The sequence below is a fragment of the Trichoderma harzianum genome (genome assembly GCF_003025095.1).
Source record: "Trichoderma harzianum CBS 226.95 unplaced genomic scaffold M431scaffold_4, whole genome shotgun sequence".
NCBI classification, from domain to species: Eukaryota; Fungi; Ascomycota; class Sordariomycetes; order Hypocreales; family Hypocreaceae; genus Trichoderma; species Trichoderma harzianum.
The window spans coordinates 1,694,166-1,715,744 of NW_020209252.1; the positions used below are offsets into that span (position 1 = coordinate 1,694,166).

General features: G+C 51.1%; 8 protein-coding genes across 8 annotated transcripts; 2 read left to right on the forward strand and 6 right to left on the reverse strand.

Annotated features, from left to right (window-relative positions):
* Positions 1-256: 256 nt before the first annotated feature.
* On the reverse strand, positions 257-4,370 carry M431DRAFT_3910 (hypothetical protein; the record flags this gene model as incomplete). The annotated part of the gene is made up of 2 exons (XM_024914796.1): positions 257-3,901; positions 3,954-4,370. 2 exons carry the CDS (start codon positions 4,368-4,370, stop codon positions 257-259), a joined length of 4,062 nt encoding a protein of 1,353 aa, XP_024776471.1.
* A 2,142-nt stretch (positions 4,371-6,512) lies between these two features.
* M431DRAFT_66312 (hypothetical protein) lies at positions 6,513-6,734 on the reverse strand (the record flags this gene model as incomplete). Its single annotated transcript, XM_024921704.1, has 1 exon — positions 6,513-6,734. A coding segment is annotated over one exon (222 nt), but the record flags the coding sequence as incomplete, so codon positions are not given.
* Positions 6,735-9,551: 2,817 nt separating this feature from the next.
* Positions 9,552-11,165, reverse strand: M431DRAFT_480438 (hypothetical protein; the record flags this gene model as incomplete). Its single annotated transcript, XM_024915867.1, has 4 exons — positions 9,552-9,681; positions 9,753-10,084; positions 10,177-10,944; positions 11,022-11,165. The coding sequence occupies 4 exons, from the start codon at positions 11,163-11,165 to the stop codon at positions 9,552-9,554; spliced, it is 1,374 nt and encodes a 457-aa protein (XP_024776473.1).
* Positions 11,166-11,810: 645 nt separating this feature from the next.
* Positions 11,811-13,220, reverse strand: M431DRAFT_480439 (hypothetical protein; the record flags this gene model as incomplete). The annotated part of the gene is made up of 1 exon (XM_024915868.1): positions 11,811-13,220. The coding sequence occupies one exon, from the start codon at positions 13,218-13,220 to the stop codon at positions 11,811-11,813; it is 1,410 nt and encodes a 469-aa protein (XP_024776474.1).
* An 807-nt stretch (positions 13,221-14,027) lies between these two features.
* M431DRAFT_506548 (hypothetical protein) lies at positions 14,028-15,017 on the reverse strand. Its single transcript, XM_024918820.1, has 2 exons — positions 14,808-15,017; positions 14,028-14,707 (listed from the first exon to the last, which is right to left on the reverse strand). Exons 1-2 carry the CDS (start codon positions 14,866-14,868, stop codon positions 14,298-14,300), a joined length of 471 nt encoding a protein of 156 aa, XP_024776475.1. The 5' UTR covers positions 14,869-15,017; the 3' UTR covers positions 14,028-14,297.
* Positions 15,018-15,167: 150 nt separating this feature from the next.
* Positions 15,168-15,864, forward strand: M431DRAFT_386678 (hypothetical protein). The gene is made up of 4 exons (XM_024914756.1): positions 15,168-15,254; positions 15,329-15,438; positions 15,504-15,589; positions 15,645-15,864. The coding sequence occupies exons 1-4, from the start codon at positions 15,252-15,254 to the stop codon at positions 15,734-15,736; spliced, it is 291 nt and encodes a 96-aa protein (XP_024776476.1). The 5' UTR covers positions 15,168-15,251; the 3' UTR covers positions 15,737-15,864.
* A 3,586-nt stretch (positions 15,865-19,450) lies between these two features.
* M431DRAFT_493276 (hypothetical protein) lies at positions 19,451-19,750 on the forward strand (the record flags this gene model as incomplete). The annotated part of the gene is made up of 1 exon (XM_024917094.1): positions 19,451-19,750. The coding sequence occupies one exon, from the start codon at positions 19,451-19,453 to the stop codon at positions 19,748-19,750; it is 300 nt and encodes a 99-aa protein (XP_024776478.1).
* M431DRAFT_550959 (hypothetical protein) lies at positions 19,451-20,466 on the reverse strand. Its single transcript, XM_024921327.1, has one exon. It carries the CDS (start codon positions 20,316-20,318, stop codon positions 19,758-19,760), a length of 561 nt encoding a protein of 186 aa, XP_024776477.1. The 5' UTR covers positions 20,319-20,466; the 3' UTR covers positions 19,451-19,757.
* Positions 20,467-21,579: the final 1,113 nt, after the last annotated feature.

Here is a 21,579-nt window from a genome sequence, read left to right on the forward strand (position 1 = left end):
ACCAGCGCATCGAATCTCAAAATCTTGAACACATACAAGAATCATCGTAACGGTACATATAAAGCTAAGGTACATACAGGACAACCTCAGGGGGAGTCGGCTAAGCAAACAGGGGGGGTATACAGAAGAGCTTCAAATCTCCCATTGTCTACAACCACTCACACCAAAAACAAAAAAGACAAAATAAACAAAAAGTTCAAAAACAAAAGTCGTTTCTTTTTGGCGTTCATACACACATATGTTCTCAGAGGCTTCATTATACAGCAGCGAACTTCCTCGTGGCGGCTTGCAAAGCATCCCACTCCTGCGACCCAACAATCTGCACACTGTCTCCCGAGTACGTCGTCAACTTGCCCTGCGCGGCATCGCGAGGCAGTCTGATTCTCAGTCGGGCCGCAGCTTCTCGCTTCGTGCCGGCCTGCTGCTTCTCTCTGCCGATACTGATGCTGCGATCCTGAGCGAAGAGCATGTCCGTCTTTTTGAGCACCGACTCCTGCCAAGTCCTCCAGGCCTCGAGCTCTTCTGTCTGCTTCGCGGCGTGATATTGTGGTGTCGTTCTAGCAGGGCGCCAGGCCAGCTTCTGCTTGGGCGCGGCACTGAGGTCGAAGACGGTGGCCGACGTTGCCATCTTGAGGAGCTCTCCAAGCACATCCTTGCCCTCAGCAACCACCAAAGCCTTGCGCTGCTGCTCTGAGCTGGGTTCCTTCTTCAGAGGCTCAGAGAGCCACTCGTAGTCTTGCTGCTCCTTCATGCGCGCACGACGATTGTCATCACGCAGATAACGAACTGCTGCTTGCAGACTTTCAATATCCTTCTTCAACGCATCCATCTCGCGTGCCGTGGCAACAGCCCGCTCCTGGCCGGCCTTCATGTCCGCAGCATCGGCGCCATCAGCATATGCTCTGCTGTCGCTGGCAATCTTCTTCCACTTGTCTCGCTCCGACTCGAGGTTCTTGAGTTCTCGGTCTTGCTTCTCAATGTCTTCCTTGAGGCTAGTAACATGGCCATTGACCTCCTCAAGCTCGGATTGCAAGCTGCCAATGCGCTCCACATTGGCCTGGGCATCACGCATCCGAGACTCGAGCGTCTCAATCTTGAGGACAGCTGTGCTAAGATGTTCATCTCGCTGCGCAATCGTCCGGCGGACCTCGTTGTGCTCAGCCTTGAGCCTTCTGAGCTCCTCCTCGGTGTCCACGGGAACTGTCTTGAGGATCCTGAGTTCTTGAGCACGGAGGCGCCAGGGAGACGGGCTAACATCATAGTCGTGAGTTTGATCCAAATCGGCGGCGAGCGAAGCCAGATCAGAAATCTGTTCGGTAGCGACCTTGAGCTTGTTAAGATAGCTGGAGAAGAGGTCGGACTCGTTGGTCTGTGTGGACTCGAGAACAGCCTGGCGGACGACATCGTTGACTTCGCTGTAGGTGAAGGGTTCGTTTCGGCCCTCGTCATGGGTGAGGAGCTTATGGATACCGAGGCCAATATCACGAGTAAGGCGTGCGAGCTCTTGGGTCAGAGTCTCGCATTGTTCAAACGCACCCTTAGTATCCTCGCCCAGTGAGAGGGATCGTGCCTTGAGATCTTCCAAAGCACGAACCGCTTTTCCGGCAAAGACCTTAGTGCTTCTGGTTTGCGTGATGGCGAGATCAATCTTCTTGGCGAAATGCTGTGCCAGCTCGTCTTCTTCACCTGCAGCCGGGATAGCCCGCTGCACCATGCTTCGGATCACATTGAAGGCAACAGTTGCCGAATCGAGGTGGCTTTGAACAATAAGAGCTCTCATGTGAATGTCATCAGCAAAGGCAGCGATGCCACTGGAAATGTGTACCTCGCCAAGGTGAGACATGAGCGAAATAGTGCGCTGGAGTTCGTCGGCGCATTTCTGCTCCTTCAGTTCGTCTCGTCGCAGGCCATCAATCCAGCTGTTCAGCGCACGTTCAACGGGCTCCAGCTCCAGCAGAGAGTTCTGGTACTTGCTGAACTGCTCAATAGTGCAGTGGCTGATGTCGTTGACAAAGCGATCGCACATGGAGGCAACCCAAACAAGCTTGTCGATGGCCTCACAGCCGGCAAGAACATCATCCTCATGGCCTGGTTCGGGCTGTCCGTTGACCCGCTCCCGAATGAAGCCGTTGACAAGGTTTGCCTTGAATGCCAATCGGCGGAATCGCAGGAGAGCAAGAACCGAGTCCTGGTCATCTCGGTAGCTATCAGGAAGGAATAGTTTAAGAATTTCCAAGTGTTGTTCGGCCTCTTGAGCTTCAAGTCGTCTCAGCTCGAGGTCAATCGTCTTGACTTGGGCCTTGGAGGCGGAAATCTGGAGCTTCATGTTCAGGTCCATCATGGCCCTTGAGCGGTCGTTGAGCTTCTCGGACTCGCCCTCGGTGACGGCCTGGGAGGCCCGCATGTCATCCAGGTCGCTCTGCAAGTTAGTAACGAGCTCTCGGAATCGTGATAGAGTGTATTCCATATCGCCCAAGTTAGCATCTTGTTGTTGTGCTCGTCTTGCCTGTTCAGCAATGACGCTGTCCCTGAAATCAAGCTCTTCCTGCATCTCCTTTTCGTTTTGAACATGGTTAATCTCAAGTTCGTCGTTGATCTCCTTGAGGTTTTCCAGGTCCTCAATGACAGCCTTGAGCTCCTCGATTTGCTCTGACATGCTCATGTTCCTTTCCGTCAAGTCCTCAATCATGTCTTCAGCACCAAGTGCGGTGTCTAGCTGCTGGCGCAAGTCTTCTACAGCCGACTCTGACTGTGCCAGCTTCTCCTTGGCTGTGGTGTGTTCCTCTTTCAGGGTATTGAATTCCTTAAGTTCCTCCTCCATGCTCGCAATCTGGTCTCGGAGCTCCTGCTCCTGCTCTTGCGTGAGATCTCGCAGTCGTAGCAGCGCCTCTCGTAATCGTTCATTGGTGCGCTCCATTTGCAGCCAACCCGTGCTAGCACGCTCTTCCGGGGTCATACCCTTGCTATACTCGGCGTTTTCTTCTTTCAAGATGTCGAGTTCCAATTGCAGTTCCTCGGCCTTTTCTTTCAATGCATCCACCTCCATCTTCAGAACCTCAGACGTCTCTTCGGCCATTTCTCGATCCAAGGTAGCCAGTTCCAGGGCAGTGTCATGCTCCGCTTGAAGAGCCTCGACCGATTCAAATCTCGCTTCGGCCTCCTTGATGGCCTTTCTTAGGTCTGTGTTTTCTTGTTGGATAGGTTGATATTTCTGCTGTAGCTTTTGAATGATGCCTTCAAATTTGTCTCTTTCTCCTTGAATTGTGTCCAGCTGCTTCAGCTTGTCCCGGTCTTCAACCCGTTTCCGTTCCAGAACCTTGAGCTTCGCCTTGAGATCTTCGATTTCCCTACTCGCGGCAGTGCTGCCAATGGAGGACCGCGATGAACCAGCCGCCGCAGGCTTCTTTAACGAAGCCGCTATAGAAGGTACGGAAGACTCGGCCGCAATCCTCTCCAGCGCATTGGCCCTCCCAGCGGATGGGCTTGTCGGTTGCGGTGAGAGTATCTCATCCTCCTCGGCTTCAATGGGTGAGCTAAGAAGCTCATCGGATCTGGTGGCCGAACTCGAGTCCCGTCCCCCCTGAGAGCTGGTAGAAGTCCGGCGGCCGGATTCGGGACGCGACACACCCTTGGGGGCCGTGATACCGCCACGTCCGCTGATGGGTCTCGTGGGGGCACTGCCGGATCGCGAATGAACTGACGATACCGACGACTGTCGCACTGACGATCGCTGGCCAGGTTGAGGAGGCGGAGGAGGGCCCATGGACGTCCGCGAGCTTGGCAGGGCGGTGCGAGGTTTGCCCGCGGCAGATGGCACCCGGACGGTTGAGGGTGTCCCCGTTCGAGAAACGCTAGCACTCGACGAACCGCTAAGCTGTTTGGTGGGAGATTTAGAAGGCGACTTAGTTTCTCTGTTAATACGGACATGCTAGACCAAGGGCGCATCAACTTACCCGCAGGTTGCTCGACGATTGCGACGGCTTGTGGTGAGGGACCGGGCTGGGGCTCGGCGCGTTGATGCTAGGCCTCCTCTTGTTGAGATTGGCGTCGCCGCCAGAAATCGAAGCTCTACCCACGGTAGGGTGGAATCCAGACGGTCTGGCGGCCGGTTTGCGAGCTGCTGCAGCGGGCTTGGGAGCGGCGGGCTGCGCGATGATGGTGGCCATCATGGGCTTGACAAACATGCCGTAGCCCATGGGGCAGTCAAAGTATCGCTCGCCCTGGACGCTGCCATCGTTCTTCCCCGTCTTCTCCTCGAGTTCGACGCCGATCCATTCGCCCACCTGGAAGTGAGTCGGGCCCGCAAACCGCACAATAGCCTTGCGGCCATCGTTGAGCAAGACGGTCTGCCCAGGCTTGAAGTCCGGCATTATGTCGACAGGTCAGAGGGGAGATGTTGCATCATGAGGCTCGCGGCGGTCGGGATGTGGCGCCTGCTTGTCTGGTTTTCGGAGTATTTTGCTTGCTTGCTGTCGAGATTGACGTCCAAGAGGGAGTTCGATAGCTGTAGGTCTGGATGAGCTAGCGAGGGACTGGAAGCAGAGGTATTAAGCAATACTTGTATGGAGGTTAAAGTGGAGGTAAGTCGCGTTGGATTGCTGTGCGCGAGAGGACAAGGGCAGGGAGGATTCAAAGGTGCGGCTTGTACTGGGTACATACTTTGAAGAACTCCCCCCTTCGCTTGCGCAGCTTTCAGGGAGCTCTGCGAACCACTAAGCCGCTAAAAGGCTGCATAGACACCCCGCTATTGGCTCACGCTAGGATGCAAGGAGAGAGCTCAAAGTACTAGGTACGTACATAGCTCTAAGCATTGTGCTAAATCCGCCCGCTTCTACAAAGGCGCTTTCGATCACCGCCAGACTGTTCATGATGAAGTCGGGGTCGAGGTGGAAGCCTTTCAATATCATACACAAGTTATGGATACAGTTATTTTCAGACGCTTTGAAATAACAAAGCGTCAAATTAGGCAGACAAGGGAAGAACTTGACTTACTGAGGCAAAGATAAAAGAGATTGCTGCTGTTCAATGGCAAGGAAGAGAGGCTCATTGCCAGTTATTTTTAGCAGGGTACTTCTTTGTGCAAATACCGATTTTGTCTTTTCTTTAGAGCCAACCTTTCAGTAATAAATAGAATGACTGTTAAAGTCTATGTATAGAACATAAATATACCTATTTGTACTCCACAAAGAGATAACATTCATCTACCTTGATAGATGCTGGTGGTGTCAAAGGAGCGGGTCATTTTGACCAGATGGATCACAATAACTCTACCGAACATCGCCGCCGGTTCCATTGATATCGATATTGAAAATGAAACATAGCATTTATTTTTTCTGAGTGTAGAATAAGCAGATCTCTTCATCAACTGGAGGCAAATACATACTTGGTACTACAGCAGGTCGTATCACAATGTTCTTGTAACACCTCAACCTGCAACCACATCCATACGCAATTGTTATTAAATAAAAGTTAAATGAAACGAAATCTCTCAATTCTTTTAGACTAGAAGGGTATAAGCTCACCCCAGCCGCTATCGTAGCTTTGATTGCGCTACTAAGGTCACCTCCATCAAACATATTTGGTGACTTTGATTCATTGAAAGCACAATAATATACAAATGCTATTTGCGTATTGTGCTTTATACATTCCTCTAGTCCATTCTTATATTCATATTACCTTATGAATTCTGATACCCAATTTTTAGTCGATTCGTATTTCTCATTCTTGCTACAATCAAAGCATCCGCCCAAAGATATAAACCTCTATGACTTTTCCTCAAGACGCCTATGTATACTGTAGTTCCCAAGAGATGGCCATGATGGAGTTTGTGGCAACGGCGGCTCAAGAGTAGGAAGAGGTGGAGGATCGCCAAATCCCGAACTCTGTCGCGTATCTGTACCCTGCTGCCAAGAAGGTGGTGGTAGAGTGGAAAGGCTTTGTGACCTAGGAAAAGACGCAGGCTCAGGCACAGCAGACGTCGCCAATCTCTCATGGAATGCCAGTTCTGGGCGTCTTCCATTATCAAAATCGGGGCCGATTGCACAGTAGTCTCCGGCGTCGTTTGTTCGGCGTCGTCTCCTGTCCGGCGATGCTGAGCCGTAGTCTCTGGGACTTCGAGGTTCTCTTTGTTCGATTATTCTCTGAAGAGAGGGCGTAATGCCACTCTGGCGACGAGGGAAAGTGTTTGGTGCATTGGGAGGCGGCCAAGAATGTGACTCTGAATTCCTATGGCCTGCCAATGACAGAGGAGTTGCGAAAGAGTTTTCAGCCGAGGCTGCGAAAGGTGTGATTGGAGTCGGTAATGTTCTTGGGGTTCGCGGTGTTCGTGGCCCCTGATACCCCTGCGGGCCTCGAGGCCCCCGTGGTGCCTTCGGTGTTTTGGAGGACGGCGAAGACTGTGAAGAGCCTACGGACTCTGGAGACCGTGGTGATCCTGGTGACTCTGCAGATCGTGTCGTCTTGTTCTGCCGACCACCACACTTGGAACACCGATAGCTTTGCTTTCCCTGAGACTTTGGTCTGCGATTTGGCTTATATCGATAGCCTGGATATTTGAGTCCATGCATTTTTTTCTCCTCGTCCGCCAGTTCCGTCCAGGCTCTACGCTCCTCTTCTCCTAAGCGTTTCCACATGGTTCCGATGATTTTGGATATCTCAGGATTGGATGAACCCTTATTGTCCTTCGCCACTGCGCTTTGGTGATACTGCCTATACAACATAAAACCTATGGTTGGGAGATCTCAGTCAGCAATGATCCTCGGCAACATCTGTGCAGCGATAGTCCGCTGAAGATGGTAGGCTCATACTCCTAGGTATTGTTGCCACAACAATGAATCAAATAGACAGATCTCAACTTACTATTTCGGGGCCTAGGTGGCTCCTTGGGACATTTGCAATCAAAGTCTTCGCTACCGTCAGTTTGCAGTGAGGATGAGATGCTGAACTTCCGATCTTCGTGGTTCGTGCTGAATGTGCCATGAGATATAGTTAGTCTCCGGCTGACAGGGCTTGAACAATTCTGCAAGCCTCTGGTCACTGCGTCGGAGCTGCTTCTCCGGGTAATGTCATCAAAATCATTCATGCGAGATCGAGTTTGACACATATCCCTATGCAGTCCAGTAGGGCTTGAAGAGTTGTGCGAGTCTCTAGCCATCTCGTCAGAGCTTCCCCTCCACATCAAATCTGCACTCTTATGAGGCTGTGCCGTGACCGTATCCATACGCCGCCCTGCAAAGGTTGGAGAGCATTGCGAATTCCTCGAAAATGCAGGGGGTACTCCCCTGTAGGCTCTATCATCAAGATGGCTTCCGTTCTGGAAAGGCGAGGCCAGCGGCGTTTCAACCCGTTTCCACTCGGCTGCGTATTCAGATTCTTGGGGATAACGAGACGAAGCTATATCCGTACACTGTGGAGGGAGTGTAGAGGCCTGCCGATCTCTAATCTCTTCCCGAGATCTACTGGTGTGATCTCTTTCGTTAGGATGGCCATGATAGTGGAATGAGGATGGATCAGGCTGAGCTCTGTGTTCCCAGGGAGGTCGGACTGGAGCAGCACGTAAATGTCGTCCTGTAGGGTTTGAAGAATTCTGTGAGCCCTCAAACACTGGTTGGGGTCTGTTGTTTTTGGCCATCTCGTCAAGATAGTTGCGATCATGGAACGCAGCCATGTCTAAACGTCGCCGGCGTGTCGAAGACAGAACATGAGGCGTATTATAGTAAAGATGTGATGGAAGATATTATGTATGGGATATTCCAAGACGAGTCGAAAAGGCTCCCGAGCTATGTGTAAACGACTTGAGTCTATTGTTTCCGAGCAACAATGGAGGAACAAGGGAGCATGCAGAGACCCTAGGGAAGCTCAAACAAATTGCAGTAAAACGGCAAACGAAGCCTCAAGTTGAAGGTAGTATTGAAATAGTGACAAGATGGCTTATCAAATTTTCTGGGGCTTCGGAAATTGATAGGGGAAACAAGAGGGCTGTGAGAGAAGGTGGAAAAGATTAATGGGCCCGGGGGTTTGTGAATGTCGGAGGATGCCATTCACAATAGCGCTGCTCTTTCCCGTCGACAGCCGCCACTGGATACTCTATGATGAGTGGTCGAGGACACCCCTACATGTCTCAGTAAATGTCTTGATCAGAGAAGGCCGTAAGGCCACTTGACGGCTCCGCCTATGTCGAGGACAACACGAGGAGCAGCGTGTCCGGAGGGTCGAGAGAAGACGGGGGCAAGGGAGATGTTTGAGCCGTTGATCGAGATTGACGATGGCACTAAATAAGGATACAGAGATTGATAAAATGAAGTCTGGATGCAAGGACTGCGTAAAATAAAAGCTTCGTGGCCCGTATATGGTCCTCGAGGTCTTGCGGTTTGTTGATTCCTCCGTTTTCCCATCCACCTCCGTCACTCAGTCGCAGAATCCCGACCAGCCGACAAGCAACGACGTCGAAAAAGGGGGGGGAAGAGGAAAGTAAAAGACGCAGAAGCATGTGCCTCTCTCTGCTCGATCGCTGCTCTCAGCAAGATGCGCGCACGTCCGCACACGGGTGGTCGCGACAAAAAGCCCCGGCTAGGCAGCTGAACCTTTGTTTCGTGAGATCGTTACTGTGGCTCTTCGTCTCTTCTTCCTTCTCTGGTCTCTCGGCCCCAAAACATTCTTCCTCTTCACAATGGCCTTCTGATTCGCTTCTCAAAGACACTGACTCCATAGTTGCGCCCAGGCCGAGTTCAGGTTCGTCTCTCTTCCTCCGGGGCTTTTTCTTACCACCCCTCCCCCCCTTCCGAACCCTCGTCCAAAGACGGACAATGCCGTCTTTGGAATGCGCGCCATCTGCCCTCTGGAATGCTACCTTGTGAGACAAAGACGACCATTCAAGACAAGAGCCAAGGCAAAAGTTTCTACTACACGTGATGATGGACCTTCTTCAGCGTTGCGTCCGACTCCGCCGCCTCTCTTCCCCGTTCTAGTGCGAATCCGCACGCATATCGCCATCCATCTTCGGCCACGAGGCGTCCTATAGCGTCAATACTACTCCGTAACGTTGCCATATCTTCACGCCCATGCTTCTAGACAACGCAGCGAAACAAAGAGGAAGGGGTGGAGCGCGAATCATGGCTCTCGGTCTTCAACGTTCTTCTCCACACTGGCTCGGTCTGGCCTCTTCTCTCCCTAAAGGCCCACGATGTCTCGGGGAGTTGGGCGTGCGGCGTAAGGGAGGCCGACACTGTTGTAGAAATATGCAGGACAATCTTGTTACATTGGCCACCTAAGAAACACGGCTTGCCCGCCATTTCAGAAACTTTCGTCCAAGCCCAATAGTTTGCCAGGGCTGTCTAGCCCCCGTACTCATACTCCGTACATCGCGCGGAAAACAGCCAAACCAAAAAAAGAAAAAAGAAACACACGAGTGTCTAAGGATTTCTGTTGAATCCGTCGTGACCTATAAACCAGTGGCGCTATCGGCACACCGCCCAGCGTCATCTTTCACAATGAGATCCTCCCCCCTTCACCCGATCTAGCCCTGCTTCGTCTACAGCTTCTCAAAATCAAGGTTACAGATAGCCCCGTCCCGCTTCGCTAGCAAGAAGCGAGGCGCTACGGCGGGCGTCGAGGAAAAGATCTTCGCACTCGGACACATCCTGGACGTCAATCTGAGTACGGCCATTCGCCTTGGCAAGAATGCTGTTGGCATCACACGTCAGCTCTCTGTGTCTCATGTGAGGGACCTATTCATTCACGACCATGGGACTCACCTTGAGGGTGTCAGCAGTTGTAGGCAGTATCTTAAGCTGACGCGGACACCGTGCTCGGAAATTTTGTCAATGGCAGCGTCCGTAATAGACACACCCTCTGTCGTGGCTCTGAGCTTGACGATCTTCTTGATCTCGTCTGCCGAGTATGGGGAGGTGGGGATGATGAGCATTCGGGCTAGGAAGTCGGGAGGAATGCCATGGGCCGCGACAACGTCGTCGGTACCTCTTATTGTGGACATTCCACGGTTGGATGCCAAAACCACAATGGGAGCGAGGTGTGATTCCAATGCTCGGTTTAAATAGGTGAAGCACTCCACGTCAAGCATGTGAGCCTATTGTAATCCAGCGTTAGCGTCTGATACCAGTAGATTTCCGCTCCTTCTCTCTCTCTTCCCCAGCATAAGGATATGGGGAAGATATTTACCTCGTCGATGAACAGGACGCCAGGGACTAATTCGGCTACGCCTTGGTCAATGTACTTTCCGACAACCTTGTTGATCTCGGCACGTAGTTTGTCGGTGATCTCTGTCATCTTGGGCTTCATCAGCTGGCCCATCATGCTCATGATGTCTTGGCCGCCCTGAGGTCTAGCGTTTGCAACATCAAGATCATGCAATGTGACGTCCTGCACGATTTCCTTCTTCTTGTGCACCTCGCCCTTGGGGATAGGCACGTATTCTTCGGCTTCGAGATCGAACTCGGTGGCATACGCATCGGATCGTCCCACTCTCTTGCAAGCTCCAGTGTTCGCCTCGATGTAGATGACGTCGCCAACAGTGACTCTCTCCTTCTGAATGGCCTCGTAAATGCTAGGGTCGAGTCGAAGCTTCTTCTGGCCCTTGGCACTCTTCAATCCAATCAGCAGAGTGCTGATAGTCTTTCCGTAGCCGCCCAATGGGTTCTCCGCCTCTTCTGGTGTAAGTTCGGTAACCTCGCCCTCGTATACCTCCTTCGTTTCCCGGACCTTGAGGCCAATCGCTCTTCGGAAGTTCTCCATCAAGACTTCGGTCTTCTTGACTTCGGACGAGTAGATCTCGCTGCCAACGATCGGGCAGAAGGGAATCTTAGTACCCAATTCCTGGCTAATCGCAAGCGCCAGAGCTGTCTTTCCGGTTCCTGGGCCACCAGCTAGCAGAACACCTCGACCGGCCATCCTGTGAGCTCGAATCAGATCGACAACGACGCCACATGACTGGATTGGCGAAGTAGAAAAAAATCGTCAGCAGGCTGCAGTAAAAGAAAAGAATGCCAGGTGTAGAGACCGCTTACCTCTCGTGCGGGAACCTGGCCGACAAAGCCAGCAGCTTGTGTGTCCGCATACCCATCCGACTTCAGACCCAAGCCTTTGATGTGCGTATGGGCTGCGGTGCGGTTATCGCGTTTGTTGCCCTTGACCTCGCTGATCTGAACCATCTTGGCTATGCGTTCCGGTTTTCGACGTCAATGGTAAGAAAGAGAGAGGTGGAAAAGAAAAGTTCGACCCTAGACCTAGAACGAAATATGGTTGGGGTTGTGATTTTATAGCATATCCGGGAAACAAGCGGAATTGCCAGAGGCCAGAGTCGATGATCTTGAATTTTTGCGATTGGATCGCAACCCTGCAGCTATCGAGTTACCAAGCGCGGCGTCGCGACTCTTAGCTCAGCTTCTCGGCACGTGATCCGAGTTGCTCAGATCCAGCAACCGCAGCTCGCCTACCCTAAAGCCGTGAGCTTGAATAGTTATTTTCCAGTTGTTATCCACGATTTATGTTTTGTTATGGGTTTTCACCTTTCTAGTTTGGAATATTGTCTACTTCTTTTAGTTGGCCATCTCAAATATCACCATATCACCACTGGGGTGGCAGCAGGAATACGTGCAAGTGGACGTAGCTATCGCAAAAGGTCAGGGAATAGTATGCACTTAGCAATAGCGCTGTAATAGGTAGGTGATTGACCAAAAGAATGTAAACTTTATTAATTGCTATTAACTGCATTAATTTATGTCTACCAAGAATGCATGTAATCCATCCTGTTCGTTAAACCATCAAAATCATAAACTCTACAAGAAGTATGCAGATCAAACTCTCCTCAGATTTATTCCTTCAGCATTTCCTCCTGTATCGATGAGCATTGGAGAGCCTTCCGCTTCTCCTTCTATATTGCCCTGTCTCTCGATATCGTTGGTCGTCCGAACTGGCGGGTTCTTCGTGAAAACGACAGTGATGGCACTACCCAAGATGAGTGCACAACCGGCGAAGCTTATCATGCTCATGCTGTGGCCGAATATCCATCGGTCAAAACTGACTGCAAACAACATATGCGTGTAAATCATGGCGTTTGCTCTGTTGGACGTATCGGCTGCCAGTCCCGCAGTCAGAAGATACTGCATTATGAAGCCAGGCACTGCTATCCATAGAAGCAGAAACCATCCTTTCCATGATTTTGGCGTGATCCACCTCAAGTGAGGCTGGCTGATATCGAACTTTGGTGCCAGAGTCAGTGCTAGGACGCAGATTATGGTACATGCCATGCCAAAGGCGTTGACCGAAATCAGGGGATGGGCACGTTTTCCAATGGTACGAATGCATGTAAATGCACCGGCAGCTCCCAATACGCCTAGAAGCGCAACGCCAACGGCCACCAGTCGTTCCTCGGCTGTTGCTTCATGTTCGAGGCTAGGAAAGGCTCCATCCACTTGCTCAGGAGAGTCTACCACCTGATCGTCGGATGGAGAGAGAGCTGTGAACAGAGAAACCGGCCGCGCAATAAGAACCACTCCCAAAAGGGCGACGGCCGTGGCAATTTGCTCCGGTCTCGTGAAAGGTTCGTGTAGAGCAAAGTAACATAACAGGCCAGCAATTCCAGGGGCAAGAAAGGTAATGACGGTGGCATCAGCAAGTGGCAGATACATCATGGAGTACCACATGCCGTAAATGCCAAAGAATCCCGAAAAGCCGCGAAGCAGCAAGAGCCCTCTAATTTCTTTTTTGCCAAAAGGAAAATCGGGAACACTCTTCCACCACATATAAGCGAAGCAACAGACGACCGTGAGTCCTTGTCGAAGGAGGAGGACTTGTACCGGATGGATCCCATCGCCATCCAACTCCAGCAGTCGAGCGCTGAGATTCATCAAAGCCCCGAATAACTGGGAGACAGCTACCAGTATGGAAGGTTTGTTCCTTATCCAGAACTGTTTTAGCACGGACGACGACGCTTCGGGGGGAGATGGAAAGAGTCCTGTTGGATTATACGGTCCATTAGGAACGGGTGATAGTCGTCCACTCGGAGCTGGGCTTATTGATAGACGACGGAAGTCGTCAGAGAACAAAGATGGCTTCGACTTCGTCTGATATTCGCTTGGAGCAAGGGTGTTTTGCGGCGCAACTTGAGAAACATCTGCCTCGTCCGCATGATTTTTGTCCACCGTGAGGTGCAGCTCAATCTCTGCCGCGACGGGCGGAGATCCAGGCCTTCGGCTGACCTCCATGATCGCCCTCTCGGATCACTTTGAAGACACAAGAGGACGTAGTTGCATTAGGATTAACGAAGCTGATAGTGTCAACCAGGTACAAACAACACAACACCAACCAAGCCGAGGATTTCAAAGCTCTGGTTGACTCAGGAAGCAATGATGTGCTATTACAAAATGGTTCATTCTCTGCTGCTCTAGCTTAGAAAAAAATCCGCCTGGTGACCGTCTTCTCCTCAACACCATCAGCAGCGCAGAGACTGCTCCTACGCTTGCTTGGCGACCTCTCCCATGGCACCCTATTGGCCTCTGGGGGTGGATCTGATATCCTCGTCACCTCTCTTAGCCGCCTTTGCGAACTAAATCGCCCCCGCGAACTCGCCCCATGGCCGAAGCGGTTGCTGAGCGGCCTGGGCGGGCGCCTCTTTTGTCTGCGGCAACGGCTGACGGAATCGGCGCTGGATTTTGCACGAACTAGCATGTAAGTTTCGAATAGCAAGATAGGCTGACCAAAGGAGCCGGCCAAACACGATGACCCGATATCGCTATCTACGGCCGGGCCGGCAGCATGGTGTGGTGGCATCGAGCGGATATCGGTCGCTGATCGTTCTCCGCTCTATTCCCAAAGGCGCTGAAATGGATCCCCCGCTTTTTCCCCCTTCGCTGTGTCCTGGTCAATATGGGGTCGAGGATAGCTGTATTTTGATAGCGTAAAACGAGATTATCCAAAACTCGAAGATTTCTAGGCTTCCGGAGCCGACCCCGCACAGGACTATCAGCAGTAGTGGCATGATATATCATATGCGAGGGACACGGGGTAGACCAGGCTGTTCAGCCGTAGCTGAAACTACAGAACAAGCGGCTACCAATAGAACGAAGGGTTTTGCTGAAGGATCGTGAAATGGATGCTTCTGATTACCGCATCTAGTTGTATGTAGATGAGACCTGTGTCTAGAAAACAAGGAGAAATATACTTGGCGTAGTCTTGCCAAAATCCTCCGAACGACCAGCCCATGCTTTCCCAAACTCCAAAGTAATGCTTTGTGAAACCAAGAAAAAAAAAAGAAACATTGCATCCTGTCAATGCCATCATCATTACCTCCTCTTCCCTAGAGCATCAGCCTCTGCCTCAGCATCGTCGTCGGCTTCGCCCAATTCCTCCTCGACCTTATTCGTCTTCGTCGTCGTCGCCTTCTCTTTTCTCTTCTCTTCCTCAGCCGCATCTTTCATAATCTCATCCTCTCCATCCCTCAAAATCTCTCTGGCCTTCTTAATCTCTTTTTGCTTCTCAAACACCTCTTGGACTTTTCCTAGAAACGAGGGGTTCTTCCGAAACGCAAACTCAAAGTCCTCGTACTTGATCTTTTGTCGACCCGAGTAGTTGGCTGCGCGGTTCGCTTCAAAGGCGATGGACTGCATGAAGTCGGTGAGAATCTCGTCGAGAACGCGAACCGTTTCGGGCATGGGATTTTTGATATCGCCGTGAGCATAGAGGAGCTGGGCCACTGCAGAGCGTAAATCGGATTAGAAACTTGTAACTTCCCCTGTAATTACGCTTCTCTTCTCTTTCTCGTCTTGGCTTGGATGGATGAATGGATTGCATACATTCGGCATGGGAAAAGTTCATTTTGCCGACATTCTTGCCGGCACGCGCACGAGGCTCCATCTTGAACTGATTGCCCGCTGGTCTTCAACCTGCTTTCTTCTAAGAAATTGTGTAGGAATAGGCTCGTAAAGGATCGCGGGTGTAGAAGTTGTCAATCAAAATCTCGTGATATGGATGAATCAAAAAAAGTCGAGGCGGCTTAAACTGCAACAACCGTCTCGCAAGCTGCGTCGAAATCGCAACTTCTGGTTGGTGGGGACATGCATGTCATTGCAGCTGATGTGGGGCCCGCGTGTGCAATCGGATCGGTAAATCTTTCCTCCTATCCACATCTGGCCCCTTCCAAGCTCCAAGGATGACGAGACCGCGCCGGGCATCTGGACAGCTTGTGGACATGCATTTACTTGTTCTTGTTTGAGCAGCATTAATTCTAGGTCGCCAAAATGGTAAGATCCCCTATGATTGATGAATTGTGAAGATTCATAAACCGAGATTAGACTGCTGACATTGTGCTATTCAGTCTGCGCTTTTCAACTTCAAGTCCCTGCTGCTCGTCATCCTGCTCTTAATCTGCACGAGCACCTATGTCCACCACTTTACGCCCGGCATCATGGACCGGAACAAGAACGGGTACGGCGCAATGCCATATTAATCGCACGAATCGTTATACGACGAATGCTAACATATAGATATAGTGTCATGGGTATCTTCTGGAAGTGTGCAAGGATAGGGGAGCGACTAAGTCCGTATATAAGTATCTGCTGTGTTATCATGGCTGTGCGTACACCTCTCAAGCTCCTCAATTATCTACCTATGATGCTAATAAGAGAGACTAGGTGTCCATGCTGCTCAGCTAATCCGCTCTACGCATTACAAGAGGAAAAGAAAAATGGAAACCCGAATCGTCATTTGGAAACATGCATTTTAGACAGCTCGACCCTGGGAGTTTAAGCGAATGGATGAAGCCTGTCCAGGGAATATTTCATCCCAACATTACTCGATAGACATGCGATGGCGCCACCTCAAAAGGGACGAAAGAATTAATGATGGATAAGTTGTACGATGACCCACGGACGAAAGCCAAGGAAGGCTCGAACGGTGATACACCAGCGGCTTCTGACATTCCGCTTGGCTATTAGCTTGAAAGGCGATTGCGCATTTGTTATGAGCACGAGATTTGTCTATGGAGTCAACTAGCCTCGGAGCGGGAAAGCATACGAACCGGTGTTGGAGAATGTGTCTACGGAGAAGCGCTCCAACGAATCGCCAGAGAGATAGAGATATCTTTACCCAAATATATAATACTTCAAATATTTACTACTACAGAGCCGCTGTCCAATTGAAAGCTGCACAGCGGATGTTTCCAACAGCACTCCACGCCTCAGTATCTGGGACTTTCCTATGAGTTGAGCGCAGAGATGAAGCGGAATAGTGTTGCTGAAGTATCAACAGCGCGGATACTCGCTATATCACTTCTTGCAATTCCAGAATTTAGAGAAGCAGGATCATCAGAGTCGGTTCGAATTCCGCGAGAGATGCTCCGAGGAGACAGCAGTTTTCAGACTTGGCACAAACTGCCTGGTTGTCTTAGGTGACGGGGTTGGTCGACATGGTTCTGGGAGCATATCTCTACTGTATTCTTAGACTCAATTTACAACCTAAGGCAGATATTCTCTCGATTCAACCAGGCAAAGGGTAATAGTAGAACGACTGAGACCGAACCATTCTACTATCGCCTGTTTATACGACTGAAGGAGCTGGGATCAAGATGTGATTGCCCAGGAGCCCAAGTTAACTCTCTAGCATCTAGCATCACATATCGTCAGTTGTGCGGGCATTACGGAGTATATAGAGCCGCAATATAAAGTTATACTTCTCAAAATCTCTTAGATGTCTAGATTTTTAGCAATACTGGATTAGATATTAGAAGAAGATGGTCACATGGTAGATACTTAAAACGCCAGATATATGACTGGAGCTTCCTCTACATCTCACCTAAACCATAATTACTGTGGTCAATTGGACAGCTAGACTGAGGTGCTGGATACATGTAGCTACTTTCATTCCATAAGCGTTACCTACACTCCATATCCATTTCTGCCTTGTTCTAGATTGGCGTTTGGGGATAGCTTCCTTTTGGCTTTTATGCCTACAGCCCTGCCAGCCTCGCTGACTTTCTTGGCGAAAAGCGACAAAAATGAAAAAGTCAATCACAGACTATTGGACTATTTGTATAACCTTCGTAGCAACCTTTCATTGGGCGCCCGCTCTTGGCGACCAGAATAGCATCAGTCAGCTTAGATACGAGGCTCACGATGATTTTGCCTCTTCCTCATAATTTTTTTGCCTTTTCACATGCAAGCAAGGCTTACGCACTCCCACGGCTTGCAATTGGGAATAAAGACGCTAGGGCAAAATCAATCCGCACGGCCTCACACATTTGACCACCTCAGCATCAGGCTCATTTCTTGCATCAGGCTATCACCAAGAGCGCACGCACGGCTCCCAATCTCAACAACCTCTCTTACCGCTCTTGACGAACAACAAACCACCAACCCCCAGCATCCCCAATCACATGGCCCCAATTCCCAAAACGCAGCGTAGCATCCCCAGCCGTATAAAGTTATTCGGCGCTACTACTCTGCCTTACCACTAACAGCAGTAGCACCACCAAAGCGTGCAGTGCAGCATGAATAGCTCCAAAAAGCTCAATCTCGCAGACCCTGTATCATCTAAAGTGTTTAGTCTCTGTACCTCGCTCACCGACATATACCGCGTCTCCCCCCCCCCCCCCCCCCCCTACCCTTGGGACCCTTGACGTCAGTGGCATGACTATGTTAGCCGGGTTATTTTATTTCGAAGCATTCCAGAAGGTCATCTCCGAGATCCTCGATGTTGCCAATCTGACTAAGTGCATGACCGCGGTGCCAGGGTATCGCTGCTAACAAAGCTCAATCGAAGGGCTGCCTTGAGCAGAAAAGGAAGCTCGTTTGAACCCCAAATCCCCAAAGTATCCCCTGGGACGAAACAACTTTCCGCCTGAAGGTGCCAGTGAGCTAACCAAAACCTCGAAAGGGCCAGCCGCAGTTTGGCGATATGCAGCGAGGTATACTCGAAGTCCGGAGCTGGAGAACGCGTGGCGATCAAGATCTCACGAGTCTTCATCCTCCCAGCCTCTCTCTTGTCCCTCTCCTTACTGTACAGCACAGCACAGCACAGCACCTACTCGTATGCTCCTTTTTGCAGGCGGACTCCACCAGCGTCGGTGTCCTCGGGCATGCAGAAGCGAAGTGTTCCCAACTGGACGGTCATTTCTAACTTACATAGCGGAAATGCGTTGAGCGCGCCGCTGAGCCTGAGAGCGGTGGAACCCAATCCTGGTCTTTGCTTTCCATGGCCTAAACAGACACACCGTGCCAGCCTTTTTCCCATGGCAGACTTTCAATGCTCTCTCAATTGGCGCCAGTTAGTAAAACGGTTGACTCGTTCACACACACACTCTCCCATACACACAATTTGATCTCTTCTTGGGTGGGTGGAAATCGTTATGGCGTTTGGTTTGCCCTGGTGCTGAGGCATCAGCCGTATCATACTTGTACTAGCGGGATCGGCAAGGCCACACCAAGCCCCCGTCCCCCGAAACCAGAAAAAAGGAAACGCGGCTCTCCGGTGTTCTTCGTGAAACGGCCTGAGGGTCTGACCAGCAGGAGCGTGTATTTGTACTTGTCGTCTCGAAACGGGGCAGCATTGTCTAGTACCTCTACTTGCGTGAAGCTTCCTCCTGGCAAAAAGGCAATCTACAACTCAAGAGATGGAAGAGAGGGAGAACAGGAGAAGTGGAACTGACGAAAGTGGATAGCCAAGAAACTATCCAGGAATCTGCATGCATGTCATTGCCTACTTGTACAAGTATCGCTGTTCAGTGCTGACGGTAGGACAGTACGGCGTGTTTCGTACCGGTCTCCCGACATCATTGATCTAGGGCAAGGATGTGATATCCCCCATGCCTCAGCCTTTACTCGTAGCCGCAGCTATGCTTCGTACCTGTACTCGTAGCTGGCGGACAGGTTTCTAAACCGCCTTATTCACCCTGCCAACTGCTTTTCAACTCACGTACAGTATCCCGTCCAAATAAGTGGATTCAATAGGACCCTTGCCCGCCAGCGATGGGAGAGGAATGATCTTCATCTCCAACACCCGATGTATGGTTAAAGTGTTGGCTCAGATGGCCAGTTCAGGCACTCCCGCATATAACGGGTTCAGTATTTCCGTGGCCTGAACATTAATTATGATAGTCTGATCATGCCATGATGATCGGCATACCATACCAACTCACTCCTTTGCCCTAGCCCTTTCGGGGCTCAAGGGATGTCTTTCATATCAATGGATGGGCTAACAACACTTCCTCCATCTCGAATACTACTTCTCGGCTAGGTAGATGGCGTCGACGGCGATTTTGCCGTGTCTCGTACCGAGCTAGGGCCCTTTTATCAATCAGCGAAGTGGTCTTTTCAGCTTCCTTTGATGCCGACTGATTGGCCGTGTACACCGTATATACGGCGGGAGAAAGAAAGATGGGAGCGAAAAGCGGCTCGCAGATCCACTCCCACATGGAAAAGTTCCAGAAAGGAGTGAAAAAACCATGGCGCCACTGATAATTTTTTTTTTCAGCCATGCCGTTGTTGTTCATAATTGCGGCTTGAGGAGCGCCGAGTCATGGTCGCGTTCCATACTCACGACTCAAGGGGCGCAAAATATGCAACCCGATATCATAGCAGTGGGTGCCCGTCTGGCCCTGGAAGCTTCGGAAAGCTGCAGCCACGGCTTCCGCTCTGCATGTTCGGTAAATTGGCTTGGAAAGGTGTTTGAGAATCGACGTCGAGGTACAGATACTGTGGGAAATCGCGGTATCCAGCAGAAATTTGTAGGACAGTGGCGTTAAAGTATAATTACCAACTAATCTCCCGAATTGGAAGTCGTTCGCCGTCAGACAGCACCGCGAATTCACGATGCTGTGACCCTGAGCCGGTGCAGCAAAGAGGCCGGGCAATGGGAACACTTTCGGGTGATCCAATTCTATGATTATAGAAGATACTTATCTTGGTAATCATATCAAATGCTGAAGAAAGACAGCAAAAATGGATAACAGATACTAGAAGGGGCAGATGAGTAGATAGGCCTTCCATCTCTGCCTCTCGCTGTGACACCTGAGCTGGAGTCGCTGAGGGTGTTGGCCAGTCACTCTGTAGAAATACAGAGAGACGGCAATGATCTTTATTATTGATGAAACTTTGTAACCTTTCCCACATGGCAGATGAGGGCAAGGAGAACGAGACACAACTTGGAAAGTTATTGGCCAATAGCAGGGCACGGCTGCAAACTCCTACAGAAAGGCTGAACTTGAGACAAGTGCGGTGACACAGCGTGTAGCACAGCGTGTAGCACAGGCTCACCCCGTCCGAGCAACAAACAGAAACCGACGTTGCAGAAGCTAAATACGGCGACAGCATTGCCCTTTTGGGCGCAATGCAGCAACTGCCAACGAATAATTGGCTCGGTGGCTACAACATCTTCCCGATGCCGACTCCATAGCGGTTGCTGAAGACGGCTTCGGCTCGCCATCGACCTGTGGTTGTTACACAGAGCACACAGGCGGGTTGACGGGCCACCGGCGCTCATTGGTACAAACTTGCGGCCGACGGCAGAATTACACTTATACGGGCCAAGGTGAGGGAACGAACGATTTGCTACTAAGATTCGGGCCTGTAACTGAAAATGTGCTTCGGGTGGGGCGTTGGAAACATCAAATGAGATTTGGTTTGCGGGAGCTGTCGTCATCTGGTTGGAGTCACCTTATCCAGACTCGAGCCTGTCAGATGAGTGACCTTAGAAGCGTCCGCATGCGTTATCCTAGGCTGTCCAGTGCTATTGCGCCTGGCCATCACGGGACCCCCAGGGAGAGCTCTTTTGGGTGTGGCGCATCTACGGGTTCTGCTGCTGGGCGCACAACGCAAGCCTGAGATTGACGGGTAGAGAAAAAAAAAGCAACGATGGCTTAGGCGCTATCACTAGCCGGCAAGGCCTGGTGTTGCACGGCGCGTGGTGCATTGAATGGGTGGAGAGGGCGGACAAGGTGCGCATCCCCCAAGAGCAGTTGAGCAGCTCATTTGCAGCTCATGCTGCCTAGCGGCCACGAGTGCTGCAGCGACGACCAGACATGAATATGTGCTTGGATGGGGTCAAGAATAGCCCAACTGGCTCCGTCTCGTCCTAGCCGTGGCAGTCTGACAATGCCCCCGTGACCCCCAAGTGGATGTCGCCTGTTTGTCCATCTGCACCAGCGCCCAGCTGCGCTTCTCCTGGTGCACGTCTGCCTTAGCAGCGTCTACTTGGTTCGTTCGAGCGCATGTGGGGTGGCAGACCTCGGTTTGTCTGTAGCAGTCGGTAGCGGCGGCTGCAGCACTCACTGCATAATCCCTCTTCAGGGCGACAGCCGCAAGGATATGTCTCGTCGAGCCGCATGCACGATGACGGACGGCCAAGGGAGCATGAGAAACATTGGGGTCAGATCCATGGCCACGATACAGTACAAGCCCAGATACGAATAAGCAAGGCGGAACGGACTGTAGCAACAGCGCATGTTTTCTGGCTGCCGAGGCGTGAGTGAGTCAACTAGGGCGCAGCAGAGATGTCTGGGACCTGAGTAAGGCGCCAGGTAGCTCTACCTCTCCAGGTGGTGCGGTCCGCTCGGTAGTACTAGTACTAGTACGA